The sequence below is a fragment of the Mycteria americana genome, chromosome 1, assembly GCF_035582795.1.
Source record: "Mycteria americana isolate JAX WOST 10 ecotype Jacksonville Zoo and Gardens chromosome 1, USCA_MyAme_1.0, whole genome shotgun sequence".
Taxonomy (NCBI): domain Eukaryota; kingdom Metazoa; phylum Chordata; class Aves; order Ciconiiformes; family Ciconiidae; genus Mycteria; species Mycteria americana.
In genome coordinates, this window is record NC_134365.1 from 89,819,428 (window position 1) to 89,845,984 (window position 26,557).

A 26,557-nucleotide genomic window follows, 5' to 3' on the forward strand; every position below is an offset into this window, starting at 1 on the left:
TGTGCTTAATCAAATGGTCCAAGACCTATAATTTCCATTATGCTGTCCCCACACCTGGGTAGTGAAGGAGTGATAAGTACAAGGAAGACATCATAAACCAACAATGCCAGCAGAAACAAGCTGCAGTTCTTCATATTGGCTATGTGAACTGCTTTGAGCTCATAAAGGCAGATGGAGATGCCTAGAGCATCTTGCAGGATCCAGGCCCATTTTTCCTCATTTCCTAAGACCATCCAAAAGACAGCAGTGAAGATGCTCAACCCTGCTAGGAGCAGTTTCTTCACTTCCAAGCCTTTGTGAAAACACTGTAAATGAATTTTCTGCTCTCCAAATGGGAGTTTGTTCAAGGAAGGAGAGATACAGCTGTAGTGCCCACGTGGTGCATATATGCGGAATAATCCTGTAATTAAACACACTAAATTATCATTGGAGCAATAAAGCATAAGCAAAATAAAGGACAATGTTGCTATGTTTTTGCAAATGAAGAAGATACCAGAGTTGATTGCTGTGTGTTCAAAATCTTCTGGTTCTTTACAGTTTGTATTTGAATTGCTGTCGTTTCTCCTCTATGGCTCCTGCCCAATAGCCTCCAGCAGTGACTATACCCACTGCTAGAATGAATGTGATACTCATTACATGCCAAATGTCTGTCCAGCTTCTTGAAGAATAGATAGGTAAAGTTCAAATTTTTGAGCAAATCTACAGGAGTAGTAATCTCTTCAGTGATCCCAATCATAGGCATGTCTGCTCTCTCTGGATACTGTGGCATCTCCCCTGACAGTTAATAATCCTTGAGTACCATTTATTCCCTGGAGCTCTCAAAGACGTTACAGTTGCCCTTTCTCTCTGAGGCAATTCTAGTGATGCAGCCCCTGCCATCACTATTGTCCTCACCAAAGAAGGAAGGAAGACAGCATAAGGCTGAGAAGGTGAATTTCTGATGGGGCTGGAACCAGCAAGGTTGGCTATTCCCGCTCTTCAGGAAGCGTCCCCAGTGAGAAGGGACTAGGAAACAGTAATCTCCTCCTGTCTCTGGGGTAACTTTGAGTCCAATTTGCTGAGTCAGCATTTGCAGAAGAAACAAGAGCAGCAGGAGCGGAAGAAGCAGTGCCACTATCTTCAAGATATTCTCCATGCTATGGGACCTCTTCTTACTCACTCCTTGCTTCAAGAAAGTTTCTGTCTTTCCAGAGTGACTTGGCATACCTCCTTGTTACGCAGCAGGTCCTAGCCAAGCAGAAATGAGCCCCATCCACTGATCATTACAGAGTTATCTGCATCTCCCCAGCTGAGGAAGGAGTCTCCTGCGTTCTACATGCCAAGTCTGCCCCTTCCCCATGGTACAGCCCCACCCTTATCTGTGACACCGTGTTGCTCACCTTGGTGGCAAACCCTTATTGCCATGGATGCCTTCTGGGGCTTGGTGTCACCCAGGAGTAGTTGGTAAACTCCTTCAAATAGCAGCTTTTCTCATAGTCACTCTTTTCCCCTTCTCATGGCTGTGTGAATTGGAAGATGAAGTCCTTCAATATTAGACTTTCACTAATAAATTTTATTTCAGTTTGTAGTACCTTCATAAACTTTCAGTCTTGGTTAAGGATTTTGGTGATTCCCCTCCGTGTTCCTGGCATGCTTTATTTTCTGCTCTCTTATGTTGTGTGTGTTAGGAGTTGAGCGAGATCCTATGTATACTGAGAGCAGGAAACAAAATCCTCTGATGTTGAGAGAAAGTACCTAAAGCAAGCATATCCAGGTGCTTGCTGAAGCATCTGCGTCTCCAGGTAGGAGAAGACAGGATGCAAAATGCAGATCATTGTCAAGAGGCTGAAGAGATATAGTTAACCCAGACTAAGAGAGTCAGGGGAACATAGTATTACATGGATTTCTTTTGTTTCATTGCAAACTTTCTTTCAGATACCTAGATTTTATCTGAATTAAGATGGATCCTTTAAATGTGTGGGTTTTCTCTGTCTTTCTGAGCTTTGCCTTTGGGAAGCTCAATACTTTCAGCCTGAATAACTCAGGGCAGTTGAGAACGTATTTAACTGAAACTTTGATTTGAATGATTTTAAACATGACATCCCTTTTTGTAGTTAATGTTTGGCATCATCTTAATTGTGTCTTTCTGTATAGATGAGGACTTTATTTAGATGTTTTTGTACTATTTCTTCTTTAATGCTCATTTCAGTGGGTAAGCCTGTTTTTCTTCTGATCCTCAGGAACGCATTGCTTGTTTTGATATGCTTGCTCTGTGGAGTTTTTTTAATTGTATCACAGGCATCTTTCAAGGTTGTTTCAATGCATCTTTCAAGGTTGTTGTTTTGAGTATGGGTTTCCCCCAAAGAAGTGTGTGTGCTGACTGTAGTACAATGCTACAGCCACTCCTCTGTTCTGGATCTGAGATGGTTGGTAGGCCACAGAGTGCTTAGGAAGTATTGTTCTGTCCTGCAAATGCATGAAATGCAAGCCCAACTAGAGGGCAGATCACAGGGGAAGAGCTAGTCATCACTCATACGTTCTGTGCAGGATCCTTGGCAGGTGTCTAACACCTAACTTTATACGCACCCAGGATGAACCTTCTATTCTTAATCTTTTCTGTAAAATGATACTAGGCATGTGCCCCATAAATGTTAATTCATGAAAGTTTACAGTATTCTTGTGAGAGTACATGCTGTGCTAATTTCAGACATGAGTAATTGAGTGGTGGATAGACTTATGGATAAAATGCTGGAGGCGTTCACTGGATTTGGGGTGCTTCAGTGAACAGAAGTATGACTGTACCTCTTCTCAGCAATTAACACCCTGAGAGCCTATGGCCCTCACTTACACATTAGGGTCCTTAAAACTTCTGAAAATTCAGCACATTTTCTGAAGCAAGATGAACCAGAAAAAAGAATGCCATAGGTAGTGTCTGAAAACTCAGATTTAATTCTCTTGACTAGCATCTTATAGGAAGTCTGCAATAAAACCAGACATTGAGCCCATGGCTTCTGGGTTCCTCTCCACAAAAGTTCAGCTGCAGCTGTTCGCAGCAGGATTTGGGAGTTGTTTCCACTTCTTGAGTGTGTTCTGGGTTGTAAAGAAAGCCAAGTGACCGAGAACTAGGATTAGTAAGTGATAATTACATGCTTTGCTTAGAGCTCATTTGCTAGCAGTTCATGAAGAGATTTGTAAGGTGTGCAGGAGTAACCCCATCTTGCCTTTAGAGTAACTAGGCATCTTATCTGGTGTGAAGAGCATTTGTCTGAGGAGAGAGTGCACAAGGTACCTGTTGACTACTTGCCCTTTTTTTAATGAGTTGGAGCTTCACAAATCATTACAACTCCCTGTGTGACTGGTAGAGGCAAATAAAACATTCCTGCTAGCAATAATGCGTGGAATGTTAGAAGCCCAGAGATGGATAGAGGGTCAGTTGTTGCACGGAGTACACGGCTGTGCTTGAGAAACAGTATCAAGCAAGGAAAACAAAGTGAGTATTATTCCAATGGCTGTTGTGTGGTAGTGGCAGGAGGACACATACACCATTATGACAAAGTGTTCTTGTCTGCTGCTGTTTATTAATACAATAAAAAGGATAGCTTATTGTTTTATTTTTGCTGAAGTTATTTATGGTATTTGCAATATAAAAGACTAATGATTTACTGTGTTTACCTTTGCCAGCCTTAGATATAAAGCAGTTCCTTTACATGATTGTCTGTCTTCTCTTTATTAACACCATCAAAATGACATATCTTTCTGGGCAAGATAATAATATAATTTGCATGGATAAATCCAACCTGAAATCTGTCATTTAAAATAGAGAGCAAGGGCTGTTAAGTACTTGATACTCTTTTAACAGATAATCAAACTAATCCTTTCCAGGAAACTGATAGGCAGCATCTCTTCTGTTCAGGAAGACTCCTTAGTAAGATTATGTTATATATGCCAATAGAAATCCCCAATAACTGACCTAAATATATAAAGTGTAGGTCTTCAGGAGCCAAGACAATATATTTTGTGAACTGCTTTCGCAAAAGTCTTGACTGTACCTCTGAAGGGGCTTATCTAAATTAAGTTTTCAAAGATTTAAAATCTCAGAAGAGATAACAGCATTGTGTATGTCCTATCCAATAAAGATGAGATTTCAGTTTGTTGCCAGGAGATGAGCTGCTTATAAGTGGTTGTGACAGGTCACTGGTCTCTAACAGGACACAGCCTGCAAAAAATCTTTTTTCTTGAGTTTTAAAGCATTGTCACATATTGGGCATTGCCACTGGTCACTGCAGTGCAGATTGTAATCCTTGTGCAGTTTCTGTTTACCAGGCTTGTACTAAATATTTTCTTGACTGGCAAATGATACTTAGCCCAATTTATTGCTGCATCTTGGTACCACATGGCACCTGAAGAGGAAGAAAGGAAGGGAAAACTGACTTCATTGCAATTTTGTTTCCTCTAAGTCTGATTGGAAATAGGTTTGCCTGTTGGTATAGCATGCTTTAAACTGGTGGAAATGAAGGACAAGCTGTTTTAGCTATAAAAAATACAATAACTATGCAGTAATAGCCACTCTTAAAACTCACTTTTTGATTGTGTTCCTGTAGAGGGCTATAGAAGCTAAGAAAGAATAGATCATTTGTAACTTACTTACATGCCGTATCTCCTGATGACCACATCTATTAGTTTTTGGCTCCCTCTTCAGTAGTGTAACAGGTCATACTGATGCTGATGGACACCAGTGACAGCAAGCACAGTATCTTATCTGTTATTTTTCCAGACGTTCATTTATTGGCATTACTGTTGACACAGTAACACACTAATTTCTACCTACTGAGTTTTCCTATGTTCTTTCCTCCTACATTAGCGTCTGCACTGAGGGTTTTCATGCTTGAACTGATCCAGAGAGGAAGTATGGCATTCTTTTTTGTCAACTGAAAACACAGTTCTTCCAGTAGGATTTTTTTTCACTTTAAAACGAAACAAAAATACAACTCTGGACATGATAACGCTTTAAAACCAGGCATCTCTGACTGGTTTTGCCTTTTGGAACTTGTTTTCATTCAGTGCTAACTATTATGTTTCCTTCTTAAAAAGGAGTTTGAATATTAAAAACTGTTTAGACAAGAACAGGTATGTACTGTGAGAGAAAATGAAATAAATGCTACAAATGCCACAAAAAACTACTAAGCAAACCCACTAAAAACTAGCAAAACACTAGCAAAAGTCATGTTGCCTCTAATGATGTGTTCACCTTTATCACATGATAAAGATGGTGATCTCTTCTAGTCTATTGGGAATCAAGAGGATGCTAAGCTGTCTGCAGTAGTACTGTATTACCATTTATGAATTGGATAATCATCTGACAAATCTTTAAAGAAATTACCAAGAAGCTCTCTAGCCTATTAACATTTTTTAAATTTAAAATATAAAATTGCAGGTAAGTGCCTAAGCTAAAAGAACACAACTACGTCCATGTTCAGAAAAGGTGATTTAAGGTGACATAGGTATCTGTGAGCCAGTTAGTCTGATTTCACTCCTCCTCATCATCCCAGAAATTTAGTTAATTGAAAATAAGAGATAATCAGTATAGTAGTGATTTAACAATAAAAGTATTCTCGTAAGATTTTATAGCTGACTGTAGATCTGCTCATGTTGAAATGGCAAGTAAATAGAAAACTCTGGAGAAATTTAATCAATTGGTCAATGTGGCCTATATAAATTAAGTCCATTTTAATGTTGCCAAAGGTGTAGATGCTGTAAAGGCTGTAAGTTATAAGAAAAAAAACAACAACGCATGTCAGCCAGACCAACATGGGAACAGAACAAGGGAATATGTTTTGAGTAGCTGTGGCTTCAAGAGTATGTGGAACTCACAAAAGGCAAGCAGCTCAGTTTGAACTTTTGGTATGAAATCCTATGAGCATTTGGATTTATAAATAGGATTTTGAATACAAGGAGGAATTTATTTCTATTTAAGTCATTAATAAAGGGTCACTGTTGGTATGCTGTAAAGGTCTTGGTAACCATGTTCTTAAAAGGATGTGTAAAGACAGGAGAAGTGTAGAAAAATCACGAAAAGATAGGGGACTGATAGTTATGGTTCCTGGACACTTGAATAGTCAGTATGTTGTATATGGGTCAGTCCAGATATGTTTCTGGAAGAAATGTTTCACTGAAATACTACAGAAAGGTGGCTTGGTAATTATGCTTTATTTTATACAGAAGATCAAACTGTTGCTCTGTTGAGCCTTTTTGATTTTTGTTTGTATGGCATAAAAGAAGAAAATTTTTGTCTTGCTTCTGGCCCTACGATCTATAAATTATGCTGCAGGAGTTTAGGGTATTTATCTCACCATTTTTCAAAATAGATGTCTGGTTTTTCAAGTGCCTTGCAGAATTTATGCAGCTATGAAGATTCAGTGCTTACTAATTCATTGCTCATAGCTTTTTTTTTGCCAACTAATTTTCTGTCAGAACTTGGTCCTTATATATATATTAACTGCAGATAAGCTAAATATGTCTGTAAATCTGTGAAAACAAGCCAGTTCATCCATTTAAAAAGAAAAAAAAAAAAACCAAAACAAAACAACAAAACAGAAAACACTATGTACTCACTTTCATCAAGTACAATGTAATGAAATGTATTTTGCACCTGACATTGTGTAAAGGATATGATTTTGAAGATGTAAAAGCTGTATGATTTTTTAAAATTATTTTTTCTAGACTGTCTGATTTTTGCATTGTAATCTGTTACATCATACCAACAGGAGGGAGGCTGTGTGTGTAATGAGTGCACATAGTGTGAAACAATATGTAATTTCACCACTGTTTAACTTCTGTAAAGGTAAATACAGTCTAAAGGGGACTGAGTCATTTCTGGCAAAGTCTAAAGGGGAAGTCAAGATTAATTTAAAATGGAAAGCTTGGCAGCACATTCAAGAGAAACAGGAGACAGGAATAACTGAGAAAAAGTAGAAATTGATACAATGTAAGTACAGAGCTGAAGGACAAAAAAGATGACATGACAGAGACAAATATATTGGAAATGAAGGAGATATTTGACACGAGTGGAGAACGCATTAGGAGCAGGTGTTACCACAAAAAGCCAGTGTCAGGAGAGATTAATAATCAGAGAAGGTACATAATTTTTATTTCATGAAAAGGTTTCTCATAAGACTTGTAAGTATAGCAGAAACAGCTTAATTACTTGACTTCAGAACCATTTCTTAGGGTTCCTAATACACATTTTCCTTCTTAAAAACCACAGAGAGCCTGGATTGTCAGTTGGGTTGGAACCTTCAGGAACATAATGCAGTCTGTTACTCAACTTAGTAGAACAACTGGTAGTAGCAAAATACCAAGAATCACTGATTAATAAAAGAAACTCCAAGATTCATTTTTACCATTTGTTTTGCCTGGATGTGTTTGGCTACAAAGGCATGTTGAGAGGCTGATATATTAAGATCAATTCTAGGTCCAAAGAATATGTTCTGGAGATGAGAAAGTATTCTTCCCCTATCAGATTCCCCAAGATGTTCCTCATACTCCTGTTCCTTACAACTACACTCTTGGCACTCCCTCCATGGTCCCTTGTTATGTCTTGTCTGCTTTAGCCCTCTATTCATTCCCTGTCCTTCCTCTTGATGCCTTTTGTTTCTTCCCTTCACCTCCTATTTGTGTTCTCTTCTTTTAACAACTTCTCCCTGACACTTGACCTTGTATGAGGTGGGGGACTGGAAGCCTTATCTTTCACCTATTTTGCTTCCCTGCTGGCAAAGCTCCATACTGATCTTCTGTCCTTTGATGGCTCTTTGGTTTCCTTGTGGCCATTCAGATTTTATCCTTATCTTTCTCCATTCCCTTTTCCCAGGCTTTCTAAATCAATCTACTTTCTTGCTGCCAGCAACTAGTGGGAGAACATTTAAGCCAAATGCCAGACATTGTCTGTGCTCTCACATCTGGTTCCCAGTGCTATAGTAGCGCTCTCAGCAAGATGAAATCATCTGCAAGGAGAGTTTTTTAAAAGCCCACTTACATCCTTGGAGCATGCTTAGGCATGAGTGATTGTGATTGGTATGTTGTGCAAATTCAAGACTGTTGCTTCTAGTCCTGAGACAATTTATTTACAAAGCTAGCTAATCTGGCAGGTTAATACTGCTTGTGCAGGGAAATATACAGAGAAGAAGTCAGAGATGAAAAGGAGGAATGATAAAGCACAAAAACTGCCTGGGCTGAAAGCTACTTTCTAATAATAATAGTAGAAGAGAAAGCTAACTCAAAACTGCCATGTTTTTTGGCTCAGTTAGGCAGGATGAGAAACAGTGCATTATATCTTCCTGGAATGATCAGATCAAGGAGGCATATATATGCCAGATTTTCATCACTTTTATTCTGAATTTTAAGTGATCTGTGATGTTGGCTGACTGGTGTAAAGTGCCTCAGATTTGAAGGCCCTTTAAAAATGGAGAACATGTAACTTTTCTACTCGGGTATGCATGAAGCCTGTGCTAAGGAAGCTGATATGGCTATTGAAGTGAAGGGAAATTATGCAGTTTGAGGTATTATTAGCCAGTACCAGGTAGTTTAAACGTGATTAGCTGGTTGTCCAGTGCATGCCAAATTTTTACATTTAGATCTCCTAGAGCAAAAATTTCAAATATTTCTAGTAAGCTAATATATGCACAAACTTTCTCATGTGGATTTTTTAAAAATATCAATAGTGTGAAACTGATGAATATTTCATTAGATGCTAAGATGTCTCAGTCAACAGTAACCAGATTCCTCATGTCTCTTGTCCAGGAAAGCAGCCTTGGAAAACTTCAGTAAAAGATAAAAATAGTATCACTTAAGAATTCTGTCAGCAAATCTTTCCTTGCTGGTGGTAGAAAACCATAGTATTTATTATCTTATATCTAAGAAGCAGTATTTCAACCTATAATTGCTAATTTGTAACATGTAAATAAGGAAAGTTGTAGACAACCAGATAATATCTGTCTTATCTGCATTTAACTGATGCATTTTAATTATTTTTCTGTGTTTATTTTTCTGCTCATTTGTAGACTGGAGATTGTAGCTGAACAATATGATCAGATAGGCATTTTAATGCTTTTCAGTACAACTCTAACTTAGGAACTACCACTATAGGATAGTTTTCTAGGTTGTCTAGTCCATCCATATTGGTTGCTAGGATGTGGTAGTTTCTTGCCATCTCTTTTGCCAGTGTTTTACCTGTCCCTGTATTCAGTATTCCAAAAAAACATGACCTTTATTTTTATCTCAGAACAGTCTAGAGCCTCTATGAAAGAGGAGATCTGGAGACTTGGCTGTATGAATGGACTTGTACAGTCCTGTGGGCTTGACTGAGCTTTTTGTTTCAGAAGTAGAATGCAGAGTGCAGTTACAGCTTTTTTGTTGAAGTCAGGATAATTCTGATACACTGCATTAGAAATTTTTTACAAGCTGAATCTCTGAATCTCCGAATCTCCAGACAGGATAGCTAGGCTTGTGTAGCCATGACTTTTTAGATCAGAGGCAACTGTTACATCACCTAATTTCATGCATCATCTGAAACTGGACAGCCTTTCTACCATTCTTTCAAATTGTCAAGAAAGGCATGTCTTTCCGGGAAGTATCCAGTGTGATTTTCTTTTATAAAAGTATTTGTAGAAGTCTCATGTGGGGTGTTACTGGCTGAAGAAAATGTCACCCTAGTCTGCATGTTTTGAAAACTAAGGCAGTTTCAGAAAATCTCTTTACAAAGGCATTTTTCTTTTATTGCAAAAAAAACTGGTTTGACTTTAGAAACCTTTAAAGGGAAGAGAGGCCTGGATCAGAATGGGTGCAGGAGGAGGCAGTCATAAATGTTGACTTTCTGAGTTTGCTGAATTGGTAATAGGGGTTTTGTTTTGGTATGGTGGTTTTGTTGGTTGTGGGTTTGTTTTTTTTCTTTTTAAAGAAGGAACATTTCACAAAGCATTTATTGGATTGTGAAATGAATAAATCAGCAAGTTATGTAATTCTTATGGATGAAGTACTATCTGCTTTATCCTGTTGTTCTTGAGAGACCAGAATTCTCATAGCACAGGAGGACTCTGCAGCCACAGTTGCATGAACAGAAGTAACCAGTCCTGGACTTCCAGCAGGGTGAATTTGGCAGTGTTTTAAAATTTTGGAGACTGTTAGAATTAAGCCAAATTTATTTCTTTCTGCCTGTGTAAATCTTATGTGTCTAACAGCTGCATGCCTCACAGAAGCATAGTAGCTTAAAAGGCTAAGGTTTAAATGAGTATCGTTGGGCACCAAAGCTAATGCATAAGATGAATGACGTCACCCTTAGATCACTCCTACCTTCAACAAGGGCAAGAAGGAACCCAATGAACTACAGGATGGTCAGCCTTCCTCAATCCCTGGGAAGGTGATGGAGCAACTAATCTTGGAAAACTATTCCCCAGCTGTCCTGGTTTCAGCTGAGATAGTTAATTTTCTTTATAGTGGCTGGTATGGGGCTATGTTTTGGATTTGTGCTGAAAACAGTGTTGATAATACAGACATGTTTTAGTTGTTGCTGCACTAGTCAAGGACTTTTCAGCTTCCCATGCTCTGCCAGGTGCAGAAGAAGCTGGGAGGGGACACAGCCAGGATAGTTGATCCGAACTGACCAAAGGGCTATGCCATACCATATGACCTCATGCCTAGTATATAAAGCTGGGGTAGAAGGAAGGGGGGGACGTTAGGAGTGATGGCATTTGTCTTCCCAAGTAACCATTATGTGTGATGGAGCCCTGCTTTCCTGGAGATGGCTGAACACCTGTCTGCCGATGGGAAGTAGTGAATGAATTCCTTGCTTTGCTTTGCTTGCGTGCGCGGCTTTTGCTTTCCCTGTTAAACTGTTCTTATCTCAACCCACGAGTTTTCTTACTTTTACTCTTCCGATTCCCTTCCCCATCCCACCAGGGGGGGAGTGAGCGAGCTGCTGTGTGGTGCTCAGTTGCTGGCTTGGGTTAAACCATGATGCCAGCCCATGAATGACAAGGTGATTGGGCGTAGCCAGCATGGATTGACAAAGGGGAAGTCATGCTCAGCCAACCCTGAATAACCTATGATGAAATTACTAGCTTGGGAGATGAAGAGAAGGCAGTGGATATTGTCTACCTAGATTTCGGTAAGGCTTTTGGCACTTGTCTCCCTTAAGATCCTCACAAAGAAGCTGGTGGACTATGGGCTGCATGAGCAGATAGTGAAATGGATTGAACCTGCCTGAACAGCCAGGCCCAGAGGGTGATTAGTGGTGCAAAATGTAGCTGGAGGCCAGTAACTAGTGGTGTACCCTAGGTATCAATACTGGGTCTGGTCCTGTTCATCTTAGCTAGTGATCTGGATGATGAGGCAGAGTGCACCCTCAGCAAGTTTTGTGATGACACAAAACTGGGAGGAGTGGTTGATATGCCAAAGCATTGTGCTGCCACCCAGAGGGACCTCAGCAAGCTGGAGAAATGGGCTGACAGGAACCTCATGCAGTTCACTGAGGGCAAGTGCAAAGTTCTGCACCTGGGGAGGAACAACCCCTTGCACCAGTGTATCCTGGAGGTCAACCATCTGGAAAGCAGCTTTGCAGAAAAGTGGTGGACACCAAGTTGACCATGAGCCAGCAACATGCCCTTTAAGTGAATGGTATCCTGGGCTGCATTAGGAGGAGTGTTGCCAGCAGGTCAAGGGAGGTGCTCCTTCGCTTTTATTCAGCACTGGTGCGGCCACATGTGGAGTGCTGTGTCCAGTTCTGGGCTCCCCAGTACGAGAGATATGGACATACTGGAGAGAGTCCAGCAAAGGGCCACAAAGATGGTTAAGGGACTGGAGCATCTCTCATTTCAAGAAAGGCTGAAAGAGCTGGGACTGTTCAGCCTGGAGAAGAGAAGGCTCAGGGGGCATCTCATCAATGTGTACAAATATCTGAAAGGAGGAAGTAAAGAAAGCAGACCCAATTGACACCATAGCCATTTTAGGTTGACACCATAGTCCAGATTCGAGTTGATTCCATTTTTTTTTAACTCTGATCTTAGACTGCTGAGATGGGTTTAGATTTTTCATTTCCATATTAATTTTTTTTCTGTCATAGAGAACATAATATAAATTCACAGAGCATCCCTTTGTAGGGTAAGTCTTCTCTTGTTTAAAGACTTTTAGTCTGTTAGAAATGCTAAGTGTTGTTCATCAAGGACTTTGGTAATCATTACAGCTCACCAAAGACAGCAAAAGTACCTTAGCTATGGTATTGTCTTTACAGTATCTGCAAATATTCCTTCCTTGAACATCTGCTATGGCTCGAGACCTACAATGCTGAAGAGGTGCTGCTGTATTTATGTAATTCTACATTGTTTCACCACTATAGGTGGTGTAGTTTGTAGCTGCCTTGCTAAATCTCACATGAACATGGGTTTACATTCTCCAGGACCGATTCTAGATGTGACATACCTCTCCAGTCATCACTTTCAAACGTGTCTAAAATATAGCTGAAGTGCTCTCTCACTCTCAATTCATACTATGGTAGTTGGAATGTTACCAGAATCTTAATGCATCTCCCTCATCTCACAAGATGCCTTTGTAATTAAATCCATGGAATTTATTAGAAGCAAATATGTAAAGAGGGAGTCATTTCTTGGTAACAGGATGACCCCCGCTTGCAGTGGGGAATGCCCTAGGAACACTGTAAAACCCAGGAGTTCCCAAGCTTGAAGGGGGAAAGTATGTTGGAACTTAGAGCTATTCATGTGGCATGCAGACATCTTCTAGGAAGAAGTAGTAAGGCTTATACATAAATAGGCAACAAAACAGTAATGCTTATTGAGCTAATTATCTTCTTTTTTTTTTTTTTGTGACAATGCTGCTTATCTTGATTTTCAGCAGTTAATCACATGAGCCTCTATCTCTGCTCATGCAGAAAGTCCTATCTGACAAGTTGGGCTTTAAATGAGTGGTTAGCCACAAAAGGGCAGTGAAGAGTTCACTACTGCAGACTGAACCCTGAAGGTAGAAAGATAACTATTCTAGATTGGGCCAAGAAATACCAAATATTTTCCTCAAGGATCTGAGTCTAATATTGCTGTCAGATGCTATCTTTTTCTTTTTAGTCTGTATTTGGTAATTAGATAGGTCTGCCTCGTCATCTTCATGCTTAGCGTTTAAAGGAAACGTGCAGGATTTGGTAGTTAATGGTAGGACTGACAGTGAAGAGTACTACATTTTTGTGAACTTGTGCAGTATATCTGTTTTGTCAGATGCTTTTTTTCCAGGATCGAAAGTTATCAAACCCACAGAACCAGCCACATTGCATGACCATGGATACTCACTAGTTAATAACTATAAGATTAAGCAGGAGCCTGGCATTTATTACTGTTTAAGAAGAATGACTTAGACTGATCTATGCACATAAATGAAAGAGATTTTTATTTGTATAAAACATCTATAATCCCCCTCAGAGTTAGGAACAGAGGCCATTCGAGACTGTTTGCCATTCATTGTGCTGGAAGGGAACACCTAACAGCAGTATTAGCATAATGTAGTCTTCTAAGAGTTGCAGCCATGCATCTCAGCAGTCACTGGATACATCAATAAGACTTTTGAAGAATCATCTTAATCTTTAAGGCCTTTTCTGCTGAATGTTTTTGCTTTACTTGGATTAATAGGCTCAGGAGCAAGCTTTCATATTGTGGGGTGGGTGGCAGGTTAGATATGTTAAGCATCAATTTAATGGATGAAAATTACTGAGGCCCTCACAGCTGCTCTGCTGTACACACTAGTTTGTAGATACTGATTGATGTTTTCATCTTAACGAGGGATCCACTTATCCGATTTGGGGTTTAGGTTTTGCTTTTCCTGCTAATTTTCACTCTCTCTCCCTATAGCTGTAGACAGCTTGATTTGTATTTGATAGGGGAAAAAAATCCTTCCATTGCTTTACAGCATTTGCAGAAAGAAACATTAGCCTACCAAAGGCCATGTAAATTGATGGATTTAGTGTATTAGATTTTGCTGTGTAAAATGGAAATACTTCTCCAAGTCTATGGTGGCTTCTGAAACTTTTCTGAAAAAATGTCTGTATCTTGAGAATGGACAGAACAGCTACCCTGGGATTAATACACATGTTTACCTAGAACAGTATTTTTGCATCTTCAAAATAGGATGTCTTGCTAGAGCTGTTACGGGGTCTTTAAGACAACCCTGATGAGTTGTCTCCACACCTTAAAGCCACACTACGTGCTAAATTCTGTAATTAATGCAAGTGTGAACGCACATTTGAAAAAAGATTGAGGTTTCCTGCAGGAACAGCACTTCTTTGAGAGCTATTGTCTTTGTGGTTTCTGTGACTCCCTCTCTGTTGCAGGCTCCTATACTTTGGAGCTTGTGCTAGCAAAGAAACTTGGGAGTGGATGGTCTCCATGATTTATACACCAATTACAAAGGTGCTGCATGGGTCTACAGAGTAGGTACAAGGCCCTGAGAGAGACAAAACGCTTTCCTCTTACAGGTATGGAATGTGCACGAGCCATTTGATTAATTGGCAATATGGCTGGAAGAGCGGTAAGGAAGCTTTGTACCTCTCAGTTATTCTTTTCCCTGGCAGAGTCAAATCATGTCAGTGTTTGTTGTTGCAGATGCCGTACTGTGCGTTTTTAAAAGCTGTAGTGATGACTCTGCAGCAATCACAGTTGTGTTTCATTATTAGTTGTCCTTATCACCAACTTTTTCCTAATAACTAACTTACTTTCCCTTGCTCAATTTTGTATTCTCCCTGTCCACAGAAAAAAATATTTCCTTTTTCTTGTATTAGCCTTTTATATACTGAAAAGTCATTATCTTGTCCTCTCTTGAACATCTTTTCTCTGGACTAAATAACCCCAGTTGTTTTACTTTTTCCTAATCAGCTCTATTTTCAAGGCATCCATTCATTTTTGTTCTTCCCTGTTCTTCTTGCCTGTATGTTTCTTGAAAGGCATTGCTTGTGTTGCGAATGGGTGATTTAGATCACTTAAAGAACCACTATCAAAGGTATTAGCAAAAGTGGTTTTAATATGATGTTGTAAAAGTGTGACTTTACAAGTTCGATGGCAAGGTTCACTCTATTATTGTACGGCACAATCATTTGAACAATGATTCAAAACTACCAAGGTACAAAATCAAACTTACCGTACTACAAGGTTATGCATGATATCGGTCGCTTACCAAAGATCTGTCCTGGGTAAAAGGTGTGTCTGCCTTGAGAAGCAACATCGAGAGGCATCCCAGCTCAAGGGGAGATCACTGCCATGCAGCCACACTGCCTAGCAGGGAGAGCTCAGAGAAGGCTCACTTAGGCTGTCATATTTGTGGAATAAAGTGACTGGCTTGTAGTCAAATTACATGCGATGGGAAAGGTGTGCATGAGACTCCTTGTACTCACAACTTTCTTTGTTCCTTGATAAAGGGTCTTGGAAAAGCCACCTGCTATTCACATGTTAATCGCGTGATCGGTGTTCCAAGCTCATCTGTATCAATGCTCACTATGTCACTCTGCTCCTTTGTGGGTTTTCAGAGAACAGATTGGAACAGGAGGAGTTCTTGGCCTGGCTGTGCCTCAGGCCTTTACCTCCTTTGGAGCCTGTACCAAACTACCACTAGTTTGGTTGAGGGGTCAAGTGCATCTGTCACAAGCTGTCAACAGGGAATTGCTATGGCTGAAATAGAATCTATCAGTTCAACCTGTTTTAAAAAGGATAAAAATACTTACTGTATGATAAATAACCATGTTGTGATGCCAGCACATTATTTAAAAGCTAGAGCCTGAGGCATTTACTGTTGTTCTTATAGTAAGTCTGAAACTTACTAAAAGAGGTCAATTTAATGAGCTCAGCAGAGCACTCTGGTCACATCTGCAGTCTCCCATAAAAGGCACCTCATCCACCACTGCTTGTTATATTTCTTTCTTTCCCTACATCTCTCCAAATATGGTCTTCTGGTCACTTTGCTCTGATAAAAAGACCTGTGTAGCTGTCTCCCAGTTCTCACTCAAGTCTGTATAGGTAAACACTGTATCAAGTACTAGGTGGTTTTGTTATCCAGAAGCAGCAGTGAGATGGGACTGAGATGGCAGTAAGGTAAGGATTCTACCTTAATAGAAAATGAAGACACATCTTTAACCCATTTTTTAAGTGTTTCTTTGGATTCAGTCTTGGATGAGAGGGATATAGAGAGGTAGTTTTACCTTCTGATGCTAAATTAGTGGTACGTAGAGTTCTCAACCCAACAGAGGTGACAGGAAGGTGCCTTTCATCACAGCAAGTTTTCACAGGTATTGTTAACACGGTTGTCTAAACTAGCAGTTACTGCTGCCACCCTGACGCTCTGATTTGCTCACATGCTGAAATAGCTGGCACAGTGCTTGCTTTAACTGTCCTTGTTTAGATTCATGCACATGTAGGTCAGCTCAACCTTTACTTAATACACTCTTACTAAAAACTGCTTCCAATACTATGGCTTGTTCCCCAAATATCATAGTACATTTCAAATTGATTAAAAGCTGGATAGCAGTATGTAAATAGTTAGCCATTAAGAATATTCTTCTAGTGAGCATGTTTCTAGGGATGTTCTCTCATTGAATATTCTTACGCTAATGTTTCAGTATCTTTAATGAATAATACAGTAATGTGTAGCACTTTCAGTGGGTGCAGGATCCAAAAGCTGAAGCTAAACAAATTCACGCCACAAATGTCTCTCCGAACTGTGGACCATTTAACTGGAAGTCATCATTCTGTTCTGGATTAGGTGTTGGAGCTTGTCTGTGCTGTAGAGGAACTCCCTTTAGATGACTCCCTGTAGATAGTTCTATCTGGTCTTGAGCCATCTACTACTTAAAAATCTAAAAGTTCAGCATGAATTTTTGACATGTGTTTATAGGTGCAAATCAGGTAGTTTATATGTAACTGGGCCAAGACGGAGCTTTTAGTTCTCTTCAGGGTTTCTTTTTCCCCAATTACCATAGACTCCACCTGTATTATGCCTCTTATTTATACTATGCCTTCCTGTTTTGACTTGGTCCTTTGTTCAAGGTCAGAACGTTGTCTGAATTTTACTGCTAAATTTCTGCATATTTTCTCAAAGACTGTCTCTTGTCAGAATCTTTGCTAAAAAAAATCATTCAAGCCATATTGCCTCTGTTACTTCACAATTCTATCAAATTGTATTCTGAGGTATCCTCTTTTTCAGTTTAGATATATCCCATCTTACAATTCATTTAGAGTACCTCTGTAAGAGTTCTTCTTCCTGGCTCATTGCTTTCAGATCCATCTCCATCTCTTCATACTCCGCTGCATCGAATACAATTAGATGCCATCTTTAATACTATTTGCTGTTTTGTTTTATGTCTCACTAGTTGCCATCTCAAATATTAAGATATTGATCATTTCCTACCTCCGTATGAAAAATGAGGAGGTTCTTGAGTGCTTATTTTTCAGCTACTTTTCAGCTTGCTTCTCCAGCGAGCATTTCTTCTGTTTTCCTCCCGTAAACTTTACAAAAGGGAGAAATCCTTTTTATAAATCTAACAGAGCTGTCTTGTAGTCCTTCTTAAAGCTCCTATTTCTTTCGATTACAGGCCAGGTAGTTGATAATAATGCTTCTATAGTATGTCCATGTTGCAGAGGTTATTTTGGGGCATGGTAGCTCTTTTTCTTACATGTTTGTGCAGTGCTTCAAACTGATAAATAATGTTATCTCCAAATTAAGAAGATACTTTTCCAGAAATATAGTGAATACTGACAATGAGTTAATTCAAATGTGTTCTAGCAACTAGCTGCTAGACAGTTTTACGTCATGGGGATCTATATGCCTTCTTGGAAAAGATGCTTCCTATAGGCTTAGAAGGAACTTTCTCCCAGTTGCTTATTTAACTAATAAACATTAGGCTCTGAGTAAGGGCCACTACAGATTTATGTTCCAAAAGTAAGTAGGAACAACACTGGAAATGAAAGAGATTTCATCCTGTCAGTAATTTCTGTGAGTAATCAGACTTGAGAGGGAAGATTAAGCCTGTAATTATTTTTCTTATGAGTTATCAATGAAAGAAAAGCTACAGGAAACTGTGTATATATGGTTTTGCATAGACAATGTTCATAAGAGAATAGGAACTGTCTGCACTATATATATATCTTGTTAAAAAGAGATAGTAAGTTTGTAAAAGTTAAAACACTTGTGTTGAGGGATCGGGGAGGTCTCTTGATTTTTAGCTACAAAATATAAAGTATGGTTTAAAGACTGCTTTAGAAAGCACTTGAAATTCCTAATACTGGTGTAGGGAGGTGGAAGGAGAATTGATAGTCCTTTTTAATAGGAACCTTAGTACTATTGCTGGAGAGCATGGAAGGAAAGAAATTAAAATTACAAGTTTTCTTTTCATGTTCAAATCTTACTGAAATTTATGAAGTGAACAAGTGAAACATAAATGATAAGTTAATGTATTTTTTTGCAATGTAAAGCTTTTCTAATACAAAGAGGTGGGTGGGGCAAGGAAATTTCAGTCTTTATAGTTCTTGGAGATAAATCAGACTTTGTAACTATTTGCAATTGATCCTACTATCTTAGGTTTTCAAGATTAAAGCAGTGCAACTGGCAGGAAAACTTCTTCCAGCCTTCAACACACCTACGGGTATACCATGGGCAATGGTGAATCTGAAAAGGTAACAAATTTTCTTTTGTGGGGAAGTGTGTTCCTCCCTCTCCCTCCAACTTAAAATTAGTAATGGCATATGTCAGTTTTTCGTAGTAGTGGAACTGTAGAAGATGCAGACAAATTAGCATTCCTGGCACTTTAGAGAGTTTTTAAAATGAGCGTTTTTAAAATGAGCGTTACTCATTTTAAGAGTTTGGAGTATTCTGCCTCATTAACTGTAATAGATCGTGACCGTGACTTTTTTTTTCTTGATTCTGCAATAAGAATTCAATATGCCATTGGAACATGCCCAGTGTGTTATGCCATGTCTTGCCTTAGAGCTTAATAATTTATTCTTTAGTCATTAAAGAAAATTGTTTGCAGGCCATGGTTGAACTTACTTGGTTTTATGTACTGTGTGAGCTGTATGTTACTTTCAGAAGACTCACAATGTGTGAGAAGATGATCAGACTCTGAAGGTATTCATTTTACAGTTCAACTTAGGTATAAAGGCTAGTGTGCTGAAGTCCACTATGGTCAGTGGAGATGGAGAAACTCCTTTAGATGGCTGCTCGGTCAGATGCTGAACTTAGATGGTCTACATTGTCTTGTGGAAGAGAATTGCCTTGTCTAATTTATCTTGTATTGCTTGTTCAATGCTGGGATTTCCCTCAGATTTTGAGAGAGCATTTTTGATGCAAGGCATTTTTAAAATTTGTATTATGTACTTAAACAGTAGCTGAACGGGGAGGCGTGTCTAGATTGTGTGTACATTTAAGCAATTCAGGATAGTAAATAGCAGAGTTTTTGAATTTTTTTAAATTGTTTTCCTTTTAGGAGAGAGATTTGTTGTGCTTTGTTAGACTGTAAAGAGGTTTAGACTACTTTGAAAATGTTAGCCTTACATGCCTTTTTGTGATTGGGAAATGATCCTCATTTTGCTGTCGCTCCTTGGGTGAAGACTATGGAGCTGTGGCTTTCCCTTCTGTTGGCGCAGGGCCTCACCACCCTTGCCTGGTTTTCTCTGCCTTGCCTGTGCTGCACTTTCCCCTCCAAGGCCATTTATTCTGTACAGTTAGTACTGTTGGGTTAAATTTCCCTACGCACTTTCTGCACAGCATTATGGTTTACTCAGTCTTGTGTTCTTCCTGCAGTTTCATACGGCTTGAAATTCCTCTGTGCACAAATTTTTCATTTTTGCTTTGTTTAGTGCAAGCCTGCACCGTGATTCCAGTATGTTTGAATGGCCCAGGTGGCTGTACTCCTCAGGCAACACAGGTGTCTGGTTCACTGGCTTGAGCAATATAGATGGCAAGGTTTAAGAAACTGCAAGGAGTAGATGTAAAACATGGAGGCTGATTGCATAGGTCAGGTATCAAGAGCACAGTCAGGAAGGCAGGACCAGGGAGGAGGATTTGCAGTAGGCAGAGGGGAAAGGATTGGAGCGCCACAAATTTCCTGCATGCCACTGTTGTTTATGCCTTTACTGTGTCGGTGTCTTGGTAATGTACAGAACTTGCCATCATCACAGCAGAAAATACAGTGGCTGGCATGCCAGGGGGCAGTGACAATAGCAAGCATATATAAGAACACTTATCATGAGTCTGACATACAGTAAAAGATAAGACCTGAAAGAAATATTTGGAAAATTATCGACTTGTGTTTTATTAGGTTTTGTATTCATAATGAAACACTTAATTTTTTCTTTTTATGAGAGCTGTACCAAAACAAACTCTGAGACAAGCTATGATTTTGTCTCTCTTCACTCTGTAAACAGTGGTTACTGTATTTTAAAAGGTCTTGTTCTGTCTCAGGTCAGAGCTACAAATACTGCTCCATAAACAACATTTTTCCTTTACATTTCCTCTTTCTAATTTATAATTTAAAAAATAAGTAAGATGACATTCCTAATTGATTGTAGTCTTACTCATAACTGAAAACTTTTATGAGAAGTAGTAGAAGTAATCTCCAGGAAAATGTAGTTAACTTCCTAAATTAAGACCTGTTCCTGGAAGGTGGTGAAAACTCCTGAGTTAGATTGAACCAGAGGTAATTTAGGAGTTATGACTTAGCAAGACGGTATCTCTTAGAGTGCAAAAAGTGTGTGGTCTTTCTGTTGATTCTTTGTGAGCCTGAGGAACTCATACTATTCTGCCTACAGTAAACATACTGTTTTTCTATGTAGATACAGATAAGGCCCAATCCCATCCTGCTTGAGTGTCTAATACTGACTTGAAGCACATCCCCCGCAGGTAAAGGGAACACAGCAGATGTCTGGCAGAACAAGGAGGCAAATGCTGCCACCTTCGGAAGTGTACTTGTCTCATCTGATAATTGCTTTTGATTCTTGTTCTTAGGAACATGCAATGAATAAACAATAATCAAGATTGGTCCCAGTGTTAGGACATTATATTTCTGAGACATTACAATATTATATCTTTTAATCACAGGACTTTTTGTTGATGAGGTTATGGTATCTTTTTTCCAAAATGACCCAATCAATGAACCAACTGATCAATGAAACCACAACTCCTGTAATCTTAAGTACTGGTTAATATTTTGCTGTTACTTGTTTAATTTGCTGTGGTGGTTGTTACTAGTGCTGTGCATAGTAATTCTGAATTTTTTGTTCTTTTCTCCCTTTTTAATGCATATTTGGAATTCAGTGGTGTGGGTCGAAACTGGGGCTGGGCTTCTGCCGGCAGCAGCATCCTGGCAGAGTTTGGTACTCTGCACATGGAATTTGTCCACCTCAGCTATTTGACAGGGGAGCCTGTATACTACAACAAGGTGGGTCTCAAATTCAGTTTTTTATCACACAAGTGTCTTTTATACTGTTTCATCATAAATTGCATTAAGGGGAAGTACTTTCTGTATTGCATACTGTTTGCATTCTTGGTAGCAGGTAAATTTTTTCATACTTTTATTTCTGTTACCAAATAGGTGATTCTTTCAACTAGAAATTTATGACAACACAAGTTTTCTTATTTGTTTCAGCATACATTTTAAAAATCATAATTTTTAAACATGTTTATGTGAGCAGTCCTTTAACAGCAAAAATGTACTAATCTGCAGGAAGCCCTCAAGAAAGCTTCTGGGTTCAGGTTAAGAAAACTTACTACTAAAAAAAAAAAGGGGGAAAAAGAAAAAAGATTAGATGTAACTACATGCAGAGAGCAGATGAACGTTGTTAGTGGTGATCCTGATTCTTGATTTAATTTAGGTCATGCACATTCGGAAGTTACTTCAAAAAATGGATCGTCCTAATGGACTTTATCCAAATTATTTGAATCCAAGAACAGGCCGGTGGGGTCAGCGTAAGTATTCTTGTTTTATTCATTCCTAATTAAAGCTCTACTTCTTATTTTGTTGTTGAGTTGGAGATCAGAAAAATTATTCTATAGGGCATGAACAGCATTGCTTGAAAACATGCAACGTAGAGGGATTACTTGGACTTGAGATCTCCTGAAATCAATTTTTGCCTGTTGCACTCTCTGAAGTCATGCAGCTCGATTTTTATGGTACTTTCTGAAAGCAGCTTCCTACAAAATCTGATGCTTATCCTTACTTTTATCAGGCAAAAAAATCTTCAGTAATAAAGAATGAGGCTGAAAATAGTTTCCTCATTTTTATTTTGTTCCTCAGTTTGTCCTGCAAGCCATCTGGTAAGTGGATTACTGTAAGGTAACGTAGAAGTAATGCATGTTTGTGGTGGTTAAATTTGAGCTCCTTCACCTGGTGTTAGGGACTGACACTTACAAACATCATTCTTCTACTTAGTGGCATGTGAAATGGCATGATGAACCTCCCTATAGATCCTGCTGTTACCAAAAGGCTTTGGAATGAAAAGAAAAAAATGGTTTTGTGGCTGACAATGTAAGTGGAGAGATAAAACATGAAGATAGAGACACAAATATGATTCCTTTTCCTGAAGTGTTCTTCCAAGAAAAGTTGAGTGTTTTAGTGCTTTCATAGTGGGTGTAATAGAAGAGAATTCTTTTCTTCAAGGTTTCTGTTCCTATTTCTTTTATGAATGCAAGTTTCTTTAGGAAAAGCAAGCAACATGATCTATTTCTGTCCTGTTTGACATCATTGATAGCTTTTGGGGATTTCAATGGTTGGCTGTAAATATCCAGCAGAACGTGTTCTGGCTTGCAAACTGAGAATTTGCTTCTGACTTTGAGTCTGGTATATGAGGGAAATGAATGCAGCTGTCATTGCAGTGGCTGTGGAAAGAGTTGTCTAGTCTGACTGTTAAGGCCAAAATTCTCTCCAAAGAGTCTAATATCTTTGAGTGAATAGTGACGCCTTCTGAGACTGACACACGGGTTGATGAGGTAAATTCTTCAGGCAAATTTAGGTTTAACAATGCATTCAGGAAAAAAAATCAGCAAATACAAATATTCATCTATTATTTATTCAAAAGACAATTTTACATTGTTCTGAAATAATTTTTTTCTATTGCTTTTTTCTATTCCTAACCAATCGCTCCTGCTACTTCTATCAAAACTAGTCTAAAGTGGTGTATCACCAGCATTCTTTAGGGGCGTTTTGTCAGTTGTAGTAATAATACTCAGAATTAGCAGCTCTTTGGAAGAAAATAATCCTGGTCACTGAGAATAAACATACAGTGAAAATTTTAACTTTGCAGAAGTTTGGTGGAGCTCAAACATACTATTTAAATGAATTTTGAAAGAGAATACATTTGGGACTAAAGTTTAGGCTTACATACTGAGACTTAAGTTCTTAGGATAAAAAGAAATGCAACTTTATAGAGCCTTTGATTTTTCTGTGCTGCTCATTAGCCACAAACTTATTTCCTGAAATTTGGTGGTTGGTTTTTTGGGGTGTGGTGGTTTTTGGGGTTGTGTTTTTGGTGGTGGTTTTTTTTGTTTGTTTGGGTTTTTGTTTTGTGGGTTTTTTGGGGTTTGTTTGTTTGTTTGTTTGGGGTTTTTTAGCAAATAAGCTTCCAAGTGCAGATACAGATGTTCTGGTAGTGTTTCTAAGATATCTTCAATGCAACAAGCATTTGTAAACCTGCCTTGAAAGGTTTTGTGGGAACAAGAAAGCAAGAATCCCTAATTCTGTTTTTCCTGCCACAAACCAGGATGGAACGATGAGAAACTGTCTTAGTTGTATCCCTGATAGATCACTCTTCAGTGAAACTATTTGCAGAAATTTAAGAAGTTACAGTAAAGGTGCACATGCACTGAAACACTAGACGTGAGCTGGAACAGCTGAGGCTTAGACAGGAATTTTTCTTCTGATTCTCCTGCAGACATCGTATCCTGCATCACAGAAGTCAGTTAAGGGTGATGCCTTCACGCATTACATCTCAGTTCACTAGAGGACTCGTGTCAGAGTCCACGATACTGTTACTGACTTGAGTCATGCTGTTGGTATTAAGGGCAGGCAAGGCTTTTATGTCCTCCTCAGAAGGTAATTTCAAAGAGCATTGTGTTTGGCTTGTTATATACTTTAGTACTGGAAAGACTGAGACAATGGAAAGAGTACCAAAGCATAACTCTTCTTCTTTCAGCTTCTGGGAAAGCTGCCCTTTGCTGTGACCTTTAGTTTGATGCATCTTATCTTGTACAAAGTACTTTCTCCAGATAAGTTTCTGAGAATTATTTCAGAACTCTTTATTTGCCTAGATACATGTTACTCTTGACTCTGACCTTTCTGGGTTTTCTGTTGTATTTTTCTTCCTTTTAACTCTTTTTTTTCCCCCCTCCTCAGCCTTTTTTGGCTCAATTGCAGTTAGGTTTTCTGTTAATCTGTACAGTGTTCCAACTAAGTCATGAGGGGTGTGAATAGGTAAAATAAATCTACATAAATACATACCTAAATACACTGTTGAAGAAATACAGGATTTAGCTGCAATATAGCATCATTTTAGTGGTGGGTTTATTTTCTATTTCTATACCAGTCATCCTAGCGGTGGGTATAATCTAGTGGTGGGTACCTTTATTCAAAGTAATAAAAATGTCAGTGATGTGCACATCTCACGTTAATTAATGTTATTACTACCAGATGATTATCCAGAGTATTAAATAAAATATATAATGGAAGAATCCATTTAGGTCAAGTTTTCTCAGTAGTTATGTTTTCTCTTTACTTTTTAATTTATTTTTTTAAAAGAAAAAATTTATATGATTTGAATAGAAGAGAAAAAGATAGACTTCTGTGTTGTTTTTCTGTTTAATTTTGTTCTAACAGGTTGATAAGTAAACTTGAATACTTAAAGATAATTCCTATTGCAAGACACATTTGTGGAAGAAAAGAGAAGCCTCAAACATTTTCTGTGGCTTTGGTGTGGCCCTGTAGGACTGTAAGCTGGATGTATCTCTACTTGCAACAAGAATTTTGTGGAAAATTCTACCTTGATACAGTATTTTGATACCTTCTCAGACATATTTGCACAAGGAGCCTAGGCACATCCTCATTTTGTGTTTTTAATCACAAAACCCCCACAAGGATTGCATCTACTTTATTTGACTTGCAATCCCAAGTATTAAATGTTAGCGTGAGCAGCTAATGTGCCTTTGAAATACCCCATTTAGAAATCTTTCCTTCCTTTTTCCTCTTTGCTCCCGAGATGTGTGCAGTGATTTATGCTGCCATATGAGTAACTTCTTAGCACATGTAAGGTCTCACAACAGACTGCCTTTCTTTTTTTGAATCTTGGATTTTGCAGAATCTAAATGTCATATTGTCCGTCAGAACTTTATATGAACTGGATATAATTCACAAATATGGAACTTATATCTCAGCTGCTGGTGTTAGGAAATTAAGAGTAATAATATTCAGTGCTAGATCTCATGGAAGGGGAAGGCGATATTTATTTTTTTTACAGAGTCGTTAAGCCAGCTGATTTTTACCTACTCTCATTTTCTGGTAAGTTTAATTCACTCATAATCACAGGTACCAAGATGTGTGCAAGTTGTCTGGACTCAAAGAAAAAGGGATGCTGCTATCCAGTCCTCTTCACATATCTAGGGTTCTTGAATGACAATGATGAGCTAGTTTTTGGACAGATCTTTCAGGGATCAGCAATTGTTACGGGGTTTTGTATGCCTCAGAATATTTCTGTCTTGAGCCTCCATACATCTTAGGCCACATTGCTGTGTCTTGTCTGTTTTTCCTCATGTAAATGTATGCTTAAAATATATGTATGTGGTCTGTTCTCTTCTTGGGTTTGGGGAAGGGGAATGGTGTATGTAATATGCTGCAACCTTGTCGCCATCCTTCTGATGTTAGGATGCAGTGTCTGAGTCATTTCTGCTGTGGTTTGATTTATCAGCGTGCACGCCTTTCGATCTCAATATAAACAGCATGTTCTGCCATTCCGCTGCTGGGCAATGAAGTTCTGGGGACAGTGCCCTGTGACATACAGACCATCCTTTTCGCTCATTGTTCTACTACATCTGCTGATGCTTACAAAGACATGTGTTTTCATTCAAACCAGTCAATGTTTCTGTTACAAATACCTAAAATGGTATAATCAGTAAAGTAACTTACCAGTCAATTAGTAATTATGGTTTCATCAAGAAGGATGTGACCATGGCTTCCAGGTTCTTAACAAGTTGGAGAGATGAGTAGAGTCATACAGTGTGACATAAATCTAATCTATAGCCATGTCTTTTTAATGTTTACATTTTTACGAATATAAATTTCCATGTGCATTTCATGGATTTTACTTAGTACTTGAAGGAAGGGTTCTGGTGACGGATTACCTTCTTTCTTTTTCTGCCTGCTTTGTGAAGCAGTAGCAGCCAGGGTTGGGAGCCGCAGCAGGCAGGTCTGCACAGGGTCTACCATTCCATCCCTTTGTTTCCATTTGAATGCCATAAAACCCAGTCCTAAAAACTGCCAGGTGAATGCCTTACTGGTCACTGCTAA

The 26,557-nt window shown here is 38.8% G+C and overlaps 1 protein-coding gene across 8 annotated transcripts in view; it reads left to right on the forward strand.

Annotated features, from left to right (window-relative positions):
• MAN1A2 (mannosidase alpha class 1A member 2) overlaps positions 1-26,557 on the forward strand; it is a 158,481-nt gene that overhangs the window by 73,440 nt on the left and 58,484 nt on the right. For all 8 annotated transcript variants that reach the window (XR_012777073.1, XR_012777076.1, XM_075511580.1 and 5 more), the window contains exons 6-8: positions 18,589-18,683; positions 21,322-21,445; positions 21,879-21,972. Coding sequence is in view for 6 of the 8 variants with exons in the window: in XM_075511580.1 (XP_075367695.1) it covers positions 18,589-18,683; positions 21,322-21,445; positions 21,879-21,972 (313 nt within the window). In the remaining 2 variants the exon portion in view is untranslated. The remainder of the gene's footprint in view (positions 1-18,588; positions 18,684-21,321; positions 21,446-21,878; positions 21,973-26,557) is intronic.